Genomic DNA, 17,288 nt, shown 5'->3' with positions numbered 1-17,288 from the left:
TACACAGTAAATTTTCAACCAATAAAAATGGTACACATCCATGTTAATATATAACGACACTAGAACGATTTGTTCTCATGACTAATCTTGCAGTTTAATAATTATATAGTTACACTAGAACACATATATATTTTCCTTTGGCCACGGAGAAACATCACAACATGCCTTATATGTATAAGGTATATATTTAGAGATTTCTTGGTATATATTTAGAGATTTCTTGTATCACTTTTTTTCTTCTACATTTAGCTAAACCCTGCCATATGATGTTATTGTAAGAACATTGATAAGGTTTTATTTTTATTATATGTTTTAATTTCCCCAATTATATAAATGCGCTCTATTGCCGACTTATGATTTGCTTTTCTAATAAAACATGTATTTTCCAATTTTACGAGTCTGGATTCGCTTACTTTCCCTTATCCCTGTGAATTCAAGTTTAGAAGCTGTTATAGCCTATCCTTATCACTAGGATTACAAACAAAAGAATCCATTATGGGAATGGGAATACACATTCCTACATCGACATTTCACGTGTCATAAAGTCAAACGTTCGCCCTCTTTTACATGTAGGAAGGCTCCGGAATCTAGCCTCTGACCGATACATGCATTAGATTGTACATTGTCGTTTCAGCTCTTGGTAAACGTTTACTTGTGTCTGTCCCGTGTCGGTATAATGTTATCAGATGGCGTTCATCGCTTTAGTGGCTTCGGTATATTTTAATACGATTGAATTGTAGAATGGAGGGTATAGATACGTTAGGGTATTATAGCATGACACAGAGTTCCATTATTGCTAAGAAAAACAACACCAACATTCCCCGTTTCTCAAAACACAATAGCACCACTTACATACAGGGGAGATTGTCTCTGAATACCTTACGTTTGTTTATGATGCTTAGCAATATCAACAAACAAACCTACCAATGAACTTTAATTATAGATGTTAGGCATGCAATTGTCAAAACAAATCGAGTGTTATGTCCTGATGGTAACGCACTGCATTTTAGAATATACAAACCTCTTATCTTCAATTGTATCCTTTCGATAAGAACTCTAATATACTTGCGTAATATTTGACAATAAGCAACATTGTTAAACAAAAACGAAACTCTTTTTTTTATAAACCAACTTACAAAATGTAGTTAATCGTATTGACAAATGGAACCAATTAAAAAAACACCAAAGAAAAGAAACCGTTTGCCACCCACAATATCAATTGTAGACTAGGGCATTTACTTACAGACATCTATCAGTTTTCACATCAATAGCAACCAGCATATGTTTCCTTTAACCATTCGAACAATATATTTGAAACTTATATGCAGGGTAGTATGTACCTTATCATGTTGGCTTAAGTATTATCTACATCATTTTTTATTGATAAATATCCGCGAAAGGAGGGGTATCACTTTGGGCCGTTTTACGACCACTCAGTGATAAGCAAAGTATTTTGCATGAAGATACCTTAGGGCTAGCTGCATATTGTATACTATTTAGAAAATCCGACTTTTTTCTGGGCTCATTGTAATATTAGGGGTCAAATGTCAAAGGGTTAAAATTCACATTTTCATTATCCTTATTAACGAAATCTTAGAATAGATATAATATTTTTTGAAGATTTTGCCTAAAACTATTGTGTTAACAGCAATGACGTCACATTGCAAACTACAATATATGTATAGTTGTTAAAACGTAAAGGGAAGGGAATGACAATTTAATTTTGTGTTTTACGTACAATTCCAATTAAATCCTTTTTACAGTTCTCTATGAAAGAAAATTATTAACATTACCTATAAAAATACATGTCGTGGAAACATCTAATTAAATAAATCGACATTATCTATGTACATTATTTTTCTAACTGTAATCTAAAACTTGTAAAAACACAGGGTAAGTGATCAAGTTTTACCATAGTTCAAATAATCAGAGGTATTGGATCATGTTGATAAACCAGTAAATGTTGACCTCCTGGTCTTCCTTTTTCGTCGTCGGCATAATTTGATATCATGAAGATTACTGGTTATCATTAAAATAAAATACAAGGATGTGGCAGGTATGTTGGTGAAGGAAAGCCAGAGTACCCGGAGGAAAAACCACCGACCAGCGGTCGGTACCCGACAACTGCACTAAGCTTATGGTAATATGTCGAGACATCTTAACCACTCGGCCACCGCGGCCCCATTATGAAAAGTCTCCTTTTGAAATACATGTAGGTTTTCATAGATGCCTCTTCATTAAGGACTCATAATGCGAATATGTATATGTAAGATCGACAGAAATAAAACCAAAAACAGGTATAAGCAGAAGACAAATGCAACCAGTAATTCTTACGCCAATCATAGACCGAACAAAACATATCTATATAATGCACTTGATAGTTGTATATGCTCATCTCGGACTTGACGTTGTTAAACGTGTATTGATTTAAAGTAACAATATTTATTATGTGAATAATTTGTCCTAGTTTTTTTCTTTACTCTTGGAATTATATTAATCCTACAATGTAAAGACGCTCTCGGCCACCGTACCTTTACTATTCTGGACAGACAATTTCATTTTCATGTTTTGACAGCAAAAGTGAACGTTCTTGATACATATTGAAACATTTACAATCCTCATGAATTCATTTTTTTTTTGATAAAAAATACATAAATTATGCTGATAAATAGAATGCGTCATTGTGTTTTTTGATTAAATGTAAACGTTCAAAGAAAAGGTTAATACACCTTTGATTTATGAGTAATATTTTCATATTGATGTTTTATAATCAAAATTGAAACATTATGTCCAAAGATATTTCGTACCTTTAGTTTTTTATACCTCAATCGAATGTTGTTAAGCCTATGCGTTATCAACATTAAGAAATATAGGTTATCCTGAAAAACACTCTTTGTGACAAAGCCTGGTTTTAACGTCATGTTTCGTGAGAAACCAAAATGTTAACACAAAACTCTTTCCGTAATAAGCATGCTGAGCCCATATTTCATTTTAAGTGGCCCTTATCTCCCGCATAAATTGTACCACGTCGAGAGAATTGGGCGGTGATTTATATTTTATATCTGATGCGATCATGCAAAGACCTAAAGTCAATAGGTATGTATTTACATTCACGTTTTAATAGAACAGGTTATACACGTAACATTAATATATAAGGTAATTTGTCATAATACGGAATGAGGAACAAGGATAGCCTTTTGGCTTGTAAAGTACAAAACATAAGAGTCTTACTTGGTTATCGGCTATATAAGCATTAGCTTCAATGACATGTTATGTAAACATTGAACCCATCCAATCATCCTTTACTCTAACTTTATCGCTATTTATCGATCTCAAAGGACTGGTATTTTGCAAGATATGGACGTTTGTGCATGTAAAAAGAGGTTTTCTAATGTGTTGTAACGGTAGCTGTTTTTATTTAACACACATTTGGATAATTTTGTTTTTATCATAGTTCTTATTATAAAATAATTAGCTAGTTGTTGTCATGTGGATAAGAATATTTATTGTCCTGGTGATAGCAAGTGTTACTTTTGGAGTTTGTTGTGGGTAAGTATTGTTTTAAAGCAACAGGTTTCAGCACTCTCATGCATATCACATTTAAGGAACATCAATATATTTCGATCAATTATGAGGATTTTTTGTTTTGTTTTATTTAGCACTGTATTGTCGTGAAAAAAAAATTGTGATTTATATGCAAATGTACCTGAACACGCCACCAAATTAAAGATGCTAGTATTAAATTGTTGAGCTGTGATATACAAAATTATATATTGTTTGATTGTTAAATGATTCTGTCATTTGCTGTGTTTTGTACATAAACTATGTATTTTTTGTTTTTGTTTTAGATCGACATGCAGCTACAGGTATACCTCTGCATATCGGACATCAGTTTGTGATCAAAAATGGTGGGGACAATGGTGAGTAAAACAGTTACCGACACACAAATATATACACTGTATTGCCAAAATAATACCTAATTAAGGTAAATATATTATGGCCTGTTCTATATGCAATTTACATACTTGTGAATGATAAATGCTAGGAAATATTTTTAAGGACATTTTCGTATGTGTGGCGTGTCTTTTTGTGATAGTGGAAACCAGTGACATAGAGCAATGACAAAAATTTTTGTTAAACGAAATGAATAGCAAAATATATTCTCTACGAATTGTCTCTAGATGTTACATTTATATATGTCATAGTTTTAAAGAGAATTATCATAAAATTATCAAGATATGTTTTTCAATAATACTGTAAGTAACAACTCAAAACGATGATTTCGTTTATTATTTTTCCAATGAACATGTATATGTTCGCCAAACCAAAGGGGGAGTGGGATGGGTGTATTTTTTACTTCTTCCACTTTCTTCCCCCGCAAAAAGTTCCAGGAAGTTCTCAGAAACTACTGAATCACCACGATACGTGACAGACATACTCATTAGGGATTGGGGGTATGCATGCAGATTTATTTCGGGATCGGAATTCCAAAATGGACGTCATAGCTATAGTCTGACGAACACTAGCCTGTCGGATGCTCTACAAATTGAGACACCTGGTCGACCCGATCCAGAACAAACACACTCTCCCCTTCCCCTGTTTTTAGTCTTCGACCCCGACAAACCAAGTCCGGGTGTCCCCGCTGCTAAGCTTATTTCTTTTACTCGACACAGGGCTTAGTTGCAAGCACCAACGTAAGCAGGAGCTGAGAAAATGCACTGCCAGCCCGGTTGTCGAGTTTTCCGAACACTAAACGGAAGCTATACTCATGCTCTCACCATGAACGTTCGGCCGGAACCTTCCCATCCCTTTCTTTTGATAGCTGAACAGTTGTAAGGCACTAATCAAGTTGTGCATCAGCAAATCGAATAGCAAACTTATGATTACATTTTAATTTAACAATTTTTCATGAAGGTATGCAAAATTAGAATATTTATCTATAATTTGATTTAGTGTAATGCACATAAGAATCTGTCATAGGTATTTAATAAGAATCTGCTATAATAACGAAGCTGTTTCTCTCAATTGAACAGCCAATGATGACTCTTCACATAAGGTAGAATTATTTATCCGCGATGACAAAAAAGTTCAATATTTTAGTGTAAAAGAAATATCACAAACAAAGTGATTTTTAGAGACAATTTTATTTGAGCAGATCAGATATTTTAATATATGTATTTAATTTTGCTAAAAGTTAAAATATAGCGTAATAACAGAAAGTATTGGGACTCATGTATGAACTCGGTGACCGTTATTGTGCAGCGAGGCGAAGCTGACGCACGCTTACACACTGGAGTTTGCCAAAGTTGTCAAAACACCGGTGTTCAAGTAGCTCAATGTGTTTGAGATTGTCGTCTAACTTGACGATACTACATCCTTGGAAGCAATGTGATTATATAAACTACGGTAGAATCATCGATTACGTTGGATAGAACATTTTCATACGCAAGTTCAAAGTTCAATATTACCATGCATTAATTGTAAGCAAACTCGGCTATTCTTTGCGTATAGTGAACAAGTCTTGCAAGAGTAAATATATAACCTATAACACAACATCCAAATAGATATTGAACAGTGTTTTGATTGTGTTAAAGGTGGTATGAACGCAATGGGATACAGACATATTCAATGTAGCGCATAATAACCTTGTCCCCGAATATTTATACACATTATAACCACCAACGCGTATATATGTATGTATTCACTTTGTTGTATTTTTGGGACAGGGTCTTTGTTAAGTTGTAATAACTTGTACCCAATCCCTTGTCATATATTTTTGACAATAAATACGTTTAAACTAAGATTGTTGTCCTAATTTTTGTTTGTTTGTTTGATTAATTTACGTCCTATTAACGGCTATGGTCATGTAAGGACGGCCTCCCATGTATGCAGCGTGTTGTATGTATGTTGTGCGAGGTGCGTGTTTTGGGAGACTGTGGTATATTCGTGTTGAGTCTTCTTGTAAAGTGGAACTGTCCCTTTATTATTAGTTATATAGTCAGTTACTGACCCCCTATAAAGGCATAGAGGGTCAGTAAGATTTATAGGGGGCGAGGGCGTAGCCCGAGCCTCCTATACTTCTTACTGACCCTCTATGCCTTTATATGGGGTCAGTAACTGACTATATAACGAATTTATCGCATCAAGGACCATTTATTTGTTTCATTAGATCTTTTCTTCCTATTTGTTTTCTCAAGAATCTGTTGTATCAAACCTGAACCATGCTGGCGAAGTATACAACAATCGCCGCTTTTTAAATATTTGGCCTACAGTAGGCCTACATATTTATTTATGTATTTCTTTCCGGAATCTGCAAATAACTGTATAAGGAACCTGAAGAACAATACTGAGTAACTCATAAATCAACAATAGGCCTAATTCGACATTCCAGGTGCACAATAGGCCTACCTCAATGCGACATCAGACTGGTTGTATATTGAAAGCATCACAAACAGAAGTGACACAAACATCCATCCAACATTTATAGCGCAGACTCATGATCATCTCTGCATTCTCGCTGAAATAATCACTTAAAGTAATGCCGATAAATTAGCTGTAGAGTGAGGGTTGATAGATCATAAGATACGAACCCCTCCATTTGTTTATGGTCGCAGTCAAGAAAACGCTTGAATTCTTACGTTTGACTTTCAGCGCGTCATCAACTTTCGAACTGGCGTAGGGGAAGCAACTCGTATTTAAAAAATGCGTTTCATTTAATTTGAAGTATTAAAACGATTTTAAATGAATTTTACAAAAAAAATAAATAACTAAAAATATATTTTTACGGTAAAGAAATGGTATATTAATTTGAAGAGAATGTGTTAAAATTTTGAAGCGAGGGCGACAGCCGCCATTTGCACCATAATAAAATTTACTGACCCCCTATAAAGTATTAGGGGGTCACCACGTGACGGCTCTCCGCCAATTATTTTGGGACATTTCTGTCCGAGGTGCGATAAATAGTGCTTTATTACTGAAGCATGCCGCCGAAGACACCGAGCAACACATCCCACCCGATCACATTATACTGACAACGGGAGAACCAGTCGTCCAACTCCATGTATGGTGAGCGCCAAGCAGGAGCAGAAAATACCACTTTTATAGACTTTGGTGTGTCTCGGCCAGGGGACTGAACCCAGAGCCTTCCTTACAGGGGCGAACGTTCAACTCAAGGCAAAAAAGTGAGGCGGTGCCAAGGGAGGCATTAGGAAAGTTAAAGTCAGTTAGGAAGAAGAGAAAAGATAAGATCCTAAATTTAGTCGCCTTTCACGATCATGCAATAGGGGCAGCATTCTAACGCCCTACTAGTCCGCTAAACATGCCTATATTATTAGGCTTTTTTAATTTTAATTTTTTTTTTGCCATATTAGGCAAAAAAATTTTTAAAAAGCCTAATAATATAGGCAGGTTTAGCGGACTAACGCCCTACCTGCAGGGCTAATTTACTCGGGTAAAGATGCATATATCGGTAAATGAACATGTAACTTTTCGTTATAGCTGGATGTATAAGCGTGTGTACGAAACAAGACCACAAGTAGCATACAGATGTTGCCCTGGTTACAAAGGTCCCGGATGTAATGCACGTATGTAAAATTGTATTCTATTTCCTATTTTAGTTTAGCTTAATTCATTTTGTTTTGAATGAACGAATTGTAAATCAATCGAATTCGTTAACGCTTGAAACTTGTATACAATTCTATTGTTTGTTTGGTTTTTTGGGGGTTTTTTTGTGCTCTTTTATCCAACTCCTCTTATGATATTACGTTTTTTCATTCATTTATTTTGATTAATTAAATGCTTAAATGACGTTTTCTATGCATTGTTATTTTTTTTTAATTCATTTCACTTTCTTATGAGAAAGGTCATATTGTATCTCACTTATATATAAGAGAGGATATCATGCATAACCATATCAACATAAACTGTTTTCATATATTCAATAATAATTTTAAAAATGATAACTTCTTAATTATTTTAACGTTTGCTGTCTTCTTATACTTTATTACGTACATCTTTTAAGAAATTATGTTAACCCATACTTTATCCCCGTAAAAGATGTCTCTGTATAACTAGCCCTGAAAGCATAGTCCAACGTATCCTACTATCAGCCTGCTTGATATGAACAAAGTAACTACTGGTAAGTAGGTTTCAGTTTTGTTTGTATGCCGTTTGCACTTTATGCACGTGACGTTCTGGTAAGTAATTGGTTTTGTATGGACAAATCTGTTGTAAACAGCTGCAAACGTAAATGTTATGTAATTTGCGCTTAACAAATATTGCTATTTGAAAACAATCCAAACGTATTTTAAAATGATATGCACTACATACATCAGTGATATCGTACCAGAACTGATAAGGAAAAACATAATATTTCATCATATAATCTGCCTGATATGCACGTGTAATATTTTTGCATATGTCACTAGTGCAATATGACCTGGAGTGATTTTCATTTGCTGTGCCGCGAAGGGATATCCACTGCGACGTCATTACAATAATACAGCAATAACAGCAATAAAGTGACGTCAGGAAAAAATGACGTGACCTCTGGATTTCGAGAATGGCGGCACAAAATGGCCGTGTCCACTTGTTTGCAACACGCTTTGACGTAAGATTCTTTGAAATGTAGATTGTTGTAGGTTATGTGATAAAAAGTATCTTAAATTTGTGTGATTTTCAGTCCATATATTGGACTGGAAACAACACATCCACAAGGTTAATTATATGGATTGTATATCACGAGGGGCATGTGAAAAGCCCTGGTATGCCAAAAATGATGATAAATTGCAGCTAGATTTACAGAAGAAATGGTTAGTGTCTAGTTGGGATGTGTTTTATCTATTATTATTGATTCATCAAAGAGTAAATAGTTTCTTGTTATGTGAAGAAAATATGCGATAATCATTCGCATATGATTAAATGATACAAGGTAACACGGTAATATGTATGATCCAACAGATAAGATATGAATCATGATATGTTTGTTTGATTCATTGATTAATTAACGTCCTACTAACAGCCAGGGTCATGTAAGGACGGCCTCCCATGTATGCAGTGTTGCGTGTATGTGTGCGAGATGCGTGTTTCGGGAGAATGTGTTATATTCGTGTTGTGTCTTCTTGTAAAGTGGAACTGTTGCCCTTTATAATAGTGCTATATCACTGAAGCATGCCGCCGAAGACACCAAGCCACACACCCCACCCGATCACATTATACTGACAACGGGCGAACCAGTCGTCCCACTCCCGTTATGCTGAGCGCTAAGCAGGAGCAGAAACTACCACTTTTATAGACTTTGGTGTGTCTCGGCCATAGGACAAAACCCAGAGCGTTCCTCATAACGGCGAGCGCTCCACTAAAGACCAAAAGTGAGGTGGTGTCAAGGGAGACGTTAGGAAGAAAAAAAATAAGTTAGGAAGAAAGAAAAGATAAGATCCTAAATTTAGTCGCCTTTTACGATCATGCAATAGGTACAATTCTAACGCCCTACCTGCAGGGTTAAATCATGATATAAAGGGCGGCACTTTTTCCATTACTAGTTTGTCTTTATTAAATTATGTTAATGTCCTTTCCCTGTCAGTATGTCAACAGACTAAATCTACTATGGGAATAACCACTGGGATTCCCCCTCGGATAACAAGATTCGTTTTCAAAAGTTGTCACGGGTAAGAAATATTTTAGATATTGAATATTATCATTAATGACAGTTTATATGCTGAGTCATAACAACATAAAAATATATACTTTAGTGATTTATGAAATGTAATATTGTATTTTGTATATATAGGACGTGAATATGCTTTCTTGAAAATATATTTTTTTAGTAAATAGTCTTGTTAAAGAAGTATTACAAAGAAAACAATATACTTCAGCGTTTTTTTATGCGGAATAGTTTAAAAGAGTTATTTCCCTTTATTATCATTTCCCAGAACATAAACTACAGTTATTTCCCTTTGGCAAGTAGCAAAGGATTATGGGAAGCATTTTGATAATGAAAATGATGATAAAGGGATATAACTCTCATAATGAGGTAAAATGATATAAAGCTAATATATTAATAATCCGAAATAAAAGGCCAAAATAAATTCAAAGTAAAATCAAAATCTCTAATTATAAAAACTTATCAGCACAAACATTATGCAGACTTCCAAATACATAAATGTTTTGCCTTTTAACACTATAACACTGCCTAGTCCATAAATGACAACTGGCTGTTTAGATGGGATGTTTAAACAAATAAAGCCAAATCCAAGAGCTACTGTCGTTATAGTATAATATTGTCATATAGAATTTCCCAAATAAACGTGTTCACATTTTTATTAACGGAAATATGGAAACATGACATTACATGTTTTAGTCTTGATGTTTAATGACTTACTTAAGTTAAATCAACTGTAATGAGACAAGCGGTTTTACTGTTAGTAATATCAAATAGATGAAGCCATGTATGTTATAAGTATTAATTCAAGAGCTGAAGTGGCCGAGTGGTTGAGATGTACCGACATATTACCACAATCCCTTCCATCTCTGGGTTGCGGAGTTCGAAACCTATGTGGGGCAGTTTAACTTTTAGTCGTGTAGCTAGACCGAAAAGATCCAACAATAAAACGTGTTTTGATAGCAAATACAATATACCTTAGTCCTATGTTTGCCAACCTGTATTGGCAGCAATAAATGTAATATGTCATAAAATGTTGACAAAAATGTCGGGTATAAGATTAATAATATCAGGATTGACATTTAGAGTCAACTCTTTACTGGTAATTTAAATCAGTTTTATACGTGGGTGTGATCAGTCTCTGGACATATTTATTTGATGACAGTTGGTAAGAAAACCTATGTTTGTTGAGGTCACTAAGGCCCATTAAAAGGGGATTCAACTTACAACAATTTTCCAATCGAGATCAAATAATTTCATAAGATGCTAACTTGAAAAAAGTACATATAGGTATTGATTTTTTCACTAATCATGTGATTACGTTTTAACACTGTTTGAACAACCGCGCCCTGAGACCTTCTAATTCATAACAAGAAATGGTATTATTTGGAGTTGACGTTTTGCCCGGTTATTTCGAAAATGAAAAACAATCATTATCTGATGCAATAATTTTACTTAAAACAATGAGAATGACATGAATCATTACTGCTACATAAAAACTACAGAATGTGATTTGATTTGTATTCTTCAGGAGCCAGTCACCATCAGCTGGGACGGCTGGATAGACGATCTTTCTGGTCTCAACAAGTATACAATTGATGTGTACAAGCTAGGGCCAGATAGAAGGACAGGGGAACTAACTGAAATAAATACAAACCACTCTTTGTCTACTATACAGGTGAATGTAACTGAGCCATTTCCTGTTTATGCGCCCAATGGAATCGGTATGTATAGTATTCTACTGGAGGTAGCGGACAAGGCGAGCAACTTTAAGTACGCCAGACGACTGTTTCTGTTCGACAATTCTTCACATATCTCCATAAATGATAACAAAATGGCCATCCCCGGATCAGTTGGCGAAAAACACCTATGGATATCAACATTGCAAAACGAAAGTGCTCTTGGTGAACCTATCCAGATTAGCTGGGCCAATCATTTTGTTAACCATGATCACGTGAATTTGAATCTTTTAACACGAGTTTCACCATTCAGAAAGGATGTGTACAATGGAATTATAAATCGGTATGTACAGCCGGGCCTTGACGACAATGAAGGAGAGCGTATGATGCAGCCCGTTGAAAATGTACATGGAATAGTACGTGTGCAAACAGCTTACAAACGTGATAAAAATGGAGGAACGACCATCACCCAGACTCCCACCCATGGATGGCAAAACGTGCCTGGATACCTAACCGAACGCACTTCTATCAACATTGCGCGACACGATGGCGACTCCATACGTATATGGGTGCGTGTATATGATGTTGTAAACAACAATGCCACCGACTCCATCCTGTTGCATACTGACTCATCCCCACCCGTCATAGAACAACCAGTCTTTAACAAAAACATGCACAATGGTTCTTTTCCGTTCTCCAGCCGGTGAGTTGTAGTTATATAGACAAGCTTTGTTCTCAAATGTTTCTTACTGGTATCTCACCAGTCCAACGTCAATAGAAAGCTTTGCCGGATTGTTTAGGTGTATGGTAATATTTCCTGTTTGTGTCCCGAAATGATTTGTGTATAACACGTCTTTGTGTTTGAATAGTTAATAGAATAAGACAAAGACTAATTAAAATATTGTTGGAAAACCTAGGTTTTGACTATTTTGAATGATCTTTTGTAGTTATTGTGTTATTTGTTTTGCATTGTAGAGTTTCGATTTTGGCATCCGACAGACACAGTGGAATCCATATGCTCAAATGGAAAATAAGCGCTAATAATTCAGGGGAGCTGTTTCAATCCGGCAGTGAAAGTGGCAATGTTACCGAAGTAAGGAATTTCTCCTCAGTTAAATTTACAGCATACTTGTTTCGAAATCCCATGCCTTTAATGTTTTATTTTTATTTATTTTTTTTTTTTCAAAATGCATACCATTCAAATCACTATCTCAAGCTAAATAGTATGTTGTTAAGAAATTGGGACGGAAGTAACGGAAAAAATAAAACCAGGGGTTTCGAAAGAATTCGAGATCGTTAAGAATTTTTAGTTCTAAACTTGGTAAAGTAATACTCTCTTATATCAATGGAAAACAAGAATATCGAGATATATTTATTTTACAAATAGTCATACTTTGAAACATCAGAACAACACTCAGGTCAATATCAACATCAAGGTCATGCCATTCATAACAATTATGAAAATAATTAGATATGGAATACTGAAATAATATTTCATAAAAATGAACATTTAATAACTTAAAGGGTTTGTGACACAAAAAGTGATAAGTTGTCTTCAGATTGGGCCCTTTAAGTTCACCGAAATACCCCCACTCCATGGGGTGATGGCAAATACACTCACACAATGAGATTACCAGGGCTATACATAGGGCAATCTGGGCAGCTGACCGATATGCAAAAATTTATTGCGACAACGAGGCTGTCAGCCAGCACACGTCACTGGTTCACCGACTGGTTCACCGCTGCTGCTGATGAGCACATCCAATAGAGCTAAAAACCTAAACTTACAATGTTATATCTTATCCTGTGTTTCACATGAAATAACTACAGGCTGTCATTAATAAATTTAGTGTGTGTGCGATGTGCTGCTTGATGGCTGCTATAACAATCACAGAAATAAAATAAGTATAAAGTAAAATAACGTTTAATAAACAAGTATTGTTTCACTTTCAAATGAAGAAATGAGTATATCTCAAATAATACATGCAAAATGGATTGCACTTCATAAGTGTCAAGTTTGAGGCTGACAGAAAATCATCATTTGTGTAAATTGGTAGAGGAATAAGATAAGACTAACTGTGGAGATGTATTAAATTACTACCAGTGAGTTCAATTTAATATCCTGATTGAGAAAAAGGAGTCCCAATGCCATATAAATGAACCTGATAAATAAGGGTATTTGACTTTTACATTATAAATTATAATACTCAGTCATGGCCCTCGAGTCTTTATCTTAGGTAAACATTCTCGAACATGGAATGGTGCTTTGTTGTCCAAATGAGAGTGATTTGCTGGTAACAAACATAAGGGGACCAATTTATTATTCATCACCATTGCCAACTACCTTATTTCTCACACGAAATGACTACAGTACTTCCTATCATAATAGATAATGCAAAATCTCAGCAATAGTATCTGGCTGTAATAGTCATATAAATACATATAATCGAGAAGACGATTGATTGAATGTATAAATAAAATTGCTCCACAAAGAAACCATTCGTTAATAAATAAATATATCAAATAGGTGTAAAATTAATAACAAAATAAACAATTTACAGATATTTGTTTTTTTTTAATTGAAAACTATGGTGAATCATGATATTTAAATGTCTCACGACATAAATTAGCTGGGCTTATGGCAGACCGGAGATTCCGATTCCCCGTATAACCAATCTGGATCACAGAAAAAACCACATGAAACAACCTGTTGAAACTTTTACAGTAACAACAAAATATCGCAAACTAAATATGTATCCAACCAACATAAAACTGGAAGAATGGACACTTTTGTAAATGAACAATGTAATTAGCTTTGTTTCATAGTATAGAACCAATGACCTTGATATAATACATTCCTCTGTTGTTAACGAATATGAATCCTCAATATATTGAATATCTTCTCAATGATTTATTGACATCAAGTACAAATAAGATGTAAAACAACCCTTGAAGTTATACACTTGAAGTTATTTACTTTCAAAAAGGATATAAAGAGATCTTATTGAGATACGATGTATATATTTGTAATATTTAGGAGGTATATTAAAAGTTAGAGTAGTAGTATCGATATAAGTCGAAGGTCCACTTGATATCCAATCAAACACTTGGCATTTTAGTTTAAATGCAAATATAAACACAAGGGGTCAAAAATGATGAAATTACATTGTGTCCACAAAATGGGATGTATGATAAAGTAAAATTAATAATGCTAAGACAAATATAACAGATTACAATTCACTGTAAAATAAAAAAGAAATAATCTGGCATAGAATACCCCAATTCTAAAGGCCATCCACACCTATATTTAATGCCAATAAATTTAAATAATAATAGGTGTATTACAAACCATGCTGTGTTTGTCAACCGATCCTCTTGATTACCTTCTTGTTTTCTTGATCAGCATCTGAAACATCTGGGGATGTTACCCCCTTCTCCGTAGAAAGATAATTATCAGTGTTCATCAAAGGGTCAAACTGGTATGGGATAATGTCAGGAACAAAACCAAAAGCAGGGATACCACTGTCATTGTTTTACACTGCAGATATTTTTTAAAAAAATATTAGAAGACTCTGTAGTTTTCTCTATAAATGTACAGTATCTACAGCAGACAGCAGAGCATGGTAAAAGCATCGTGTCAGCCAACATTAGATGGGGTCAAACTATCAGAATATTTATGAAAAGGTTTTTGTGTCACAAACCCTGTAATAATCATTTTATTTTAAAAGTATTCTAATTTAGCAATGTTGTATGTAATTTGTTATAACGAAGAATTTACTGTTAATACCCATATAGAGCAGACCAAGTCTACAGGAGGGAGCCTGTTCTGCTGACGGCGAATGCTACTTTTTCTATAACCAATTCGAGGTCAACAACTGCTGGTTCAAAGTGCCAAAGGACGAACTTCAAACACAAGTAACAAACATCGACATCGAAGTTTTCAACTCTGCAATGTTAAGTTCAATCGGACGATTTCAGGTAATGATACTTTATATAGAATTTGCAAATGGATGAAAAAAATTATATCAATACCAAATCATCATTGACATTTCAAAGGAAGTGTAAAAAGTGACGTGTATTTAATATGTATATTATATTAATAAATTGACATTAGGGAATAAATTGTGAATTATGTCTATGCTTTCGTCCTTTCAAGGTTATCGACCTGACGTCTTTGCGAGGAATGGAAGAATGTAAGTATAACAAAAGCACTTGTCGAGTAAAAATCTATTTGTGTTAAAAATATTTTCTGGGGTTTTTTCCCCACACTATTATTACATTGCAATGTGCAACCAATAGCAAACGCTGGATACGTATGGATACGGCGCGATGTGTTTTCATATTAATCCTGTTCCATAGAAATTCTCTCCACCTATTAATATGATATTACGTCAATGGATTTCAGATTTAGTTTTACTAACTACAAACAGGTTAATTGTATGCAACGAATCCCTTTATCTTTCGTTACAGCACTATAGGTTAGCATGTTATATCTGCATGTCGTATTCGTAACGACTGTAAGAGGAACAAGCTATTCAATCATTTTTCATTATTGCAACAGCTAGTATTCTATCTTTTTCTTCTTTTGCAACAGATTCTGGTCCAATGGATTTAGAGGTCGCAGGTTCGACTTCGTACAGCGTTAATTTCCAGTGGCATCAGGGACCAACGTGTTATGACCGTACGGACATTCTATTGATGTACAATGTGTCTGGGCAGACAAGGTCAATGAACATTCACAAAGACGCTGAGTACTACACGCTTGGCGACCTTGACCCCGAGACTACATACATCGCTCAGTTTGTCGTTGTGTACGGAGAAGAACAGAGTGATCCCGTGGAAATTACTTTCACGACAGGTAAATAATGAAAGCTCCACTAAAACGTAATAAGTGTTCATGTTTTAAGACAATGTCACTAAGTATCTGATTATCTGCGTGGTATTTTCTTCAGTAGTGTTGATCTGGTTTTCATTTCAGGAGAATACGAAGGTTTGTCAGCTGGTGCTATAGCGGCAATTACTATAGGTATGTAGAATACAAAAACAAAATAGAATAATTTCTCTCTCAACTATTTATGTACAAGAAATCTGGACACATTCAGGGTCATCAGGGCATTTTAACAATTACTATTAGCATTCTAACATTTCACTGAATCGATCAATGTAATTGGTTCATCAAATCACGTGCACGATGCGAACAAAACGTCGTGTTTTCCACTTAAAAACGTCATATTCTATCTTTTCCGAACCCTCGTGCGAATTATCGCAAGAATTTTCGTTCTCATTTATGAAAAATGTTCGAGACGACGAAATGACGTAATGACAGATGAGTAACGCAAAAAATGATGGAGCACAGTCGCTTCTGTATTTCCACCGTTGACAAAATATGTTCAAAGTTATATGTGCCGTAACCGGGCGGAAATTTTGACAGGTTAATTTTTCTTCATTAATCTATTAAAAACCACAAGGTTTGATGAATTAAATCGTAAAAAACATTCAAATGACTGCAGATGTCTTATAAACGTTAGTTACAACACAGAAATCATGTAATGTAAAATTATTGGTTTTTATGCCTTATGTATGTTTAGATAGAAACTTTCCTGCAGAAATCACTTTACAATTACTAAATGTGAAATTAAATTATAGACGATAATTTGGCTTCATGGGCTGACAGTAGGTACTCATTTCGCTTCACTATATATGTACATATAATGATTTTTGGCAGTACTGCTAAAAATCATTTTCTGCTCCTATTTGTATTTGTAAAATTTAAACCAATGCATTGAATTTACTGTAATTTTCAAAATGTTAGTAACTTTCGGTAATGAATAACATATCAAAAGCTTATCTTGATACATGTACGTGAATATAAAAAATACAACACATATATTTTAATATTGGATTCCAGGAATACCAAAAAAAAAATACAAAACTAGCTTTGAAATGGGATC

At 34.6% G+C, this 17,288-nt stretch overlaps 1 protein-coding gene and 1 long non-coding RNA gene across 2 annotated transcripts in view; both read left to right on the top strand.

Moving 5' to 3' along the window:
- Window positions 1-6: 6 nt before the first annotated feature.
- LOC138324943 (uncharacterized) overlaps window positions 7-17,288 on the top strand; it is an 83,172-nt gene continuing 65,890 nt past the window's right edge. The window contains exon 1 of the long non-coding RNA XR_011208708.1: window positions 7-179. This is a non-coding gene — a long non-coding RNA (uncharacterized lncRNA). The remainder of the gene's footprint in view (window positions 180-17,288) is intronic.
- LOC138326103 (ephrin type-A receptor 2-like) overlaps window positions 8,561-17,288 on the top strand; it is a 74,618-nt gene continuing 65,890 nt past the window's right edge. Inside the window, exons 1-7 of the mRNA XM_069272238.1 lie at window positions 8,561-8,608; window positions 11,190-12,040; window positions 12,313-12,430; window positions 15,133-15,315; window positions 15,494-15,530; window positions 15,932-16,195; window positions 16,316-16,363. Of these exons, the coding sequence (XP_069128339.1) occupies window positions 8,561-8,608; window positions 11,190-12,040; window positions 12,313-12,430; window positions 15,133-15,315; window positions 15,494-15,530; window positions 15,932-16,195; window positions 16,316-16,363 (1,549 nt within the window). The remainder of the gene's footprint in view (window positions 8,609-11,189; window positions 12,041-12,312; window positions 12,431-15,132; window positions 15,316-15,493; window positions 15,531-15,931; window positions 16,196-16,315; window positions 16,364-17,288) is intronic.

Source organism: Argopecten irradians, chromosome 6 (genome assembly GCF_041381155.1).
Source record: "Argopecten irradians isolate NY chromosome 6, Ai_NY, whole genome shotgun sequence".
NCBI classification, from domain to species: Eukaryota; Metazoa; Mollusca; class Bivalvia; order Pectinida; family Pectinidae; genus Argopecten; species Argopecten irradians.
The sequence above is the reverse complement of the archived record's forward strand: the minus strand, read 5'-3'. Positions and strand labels throughout refer to the sequence as shown.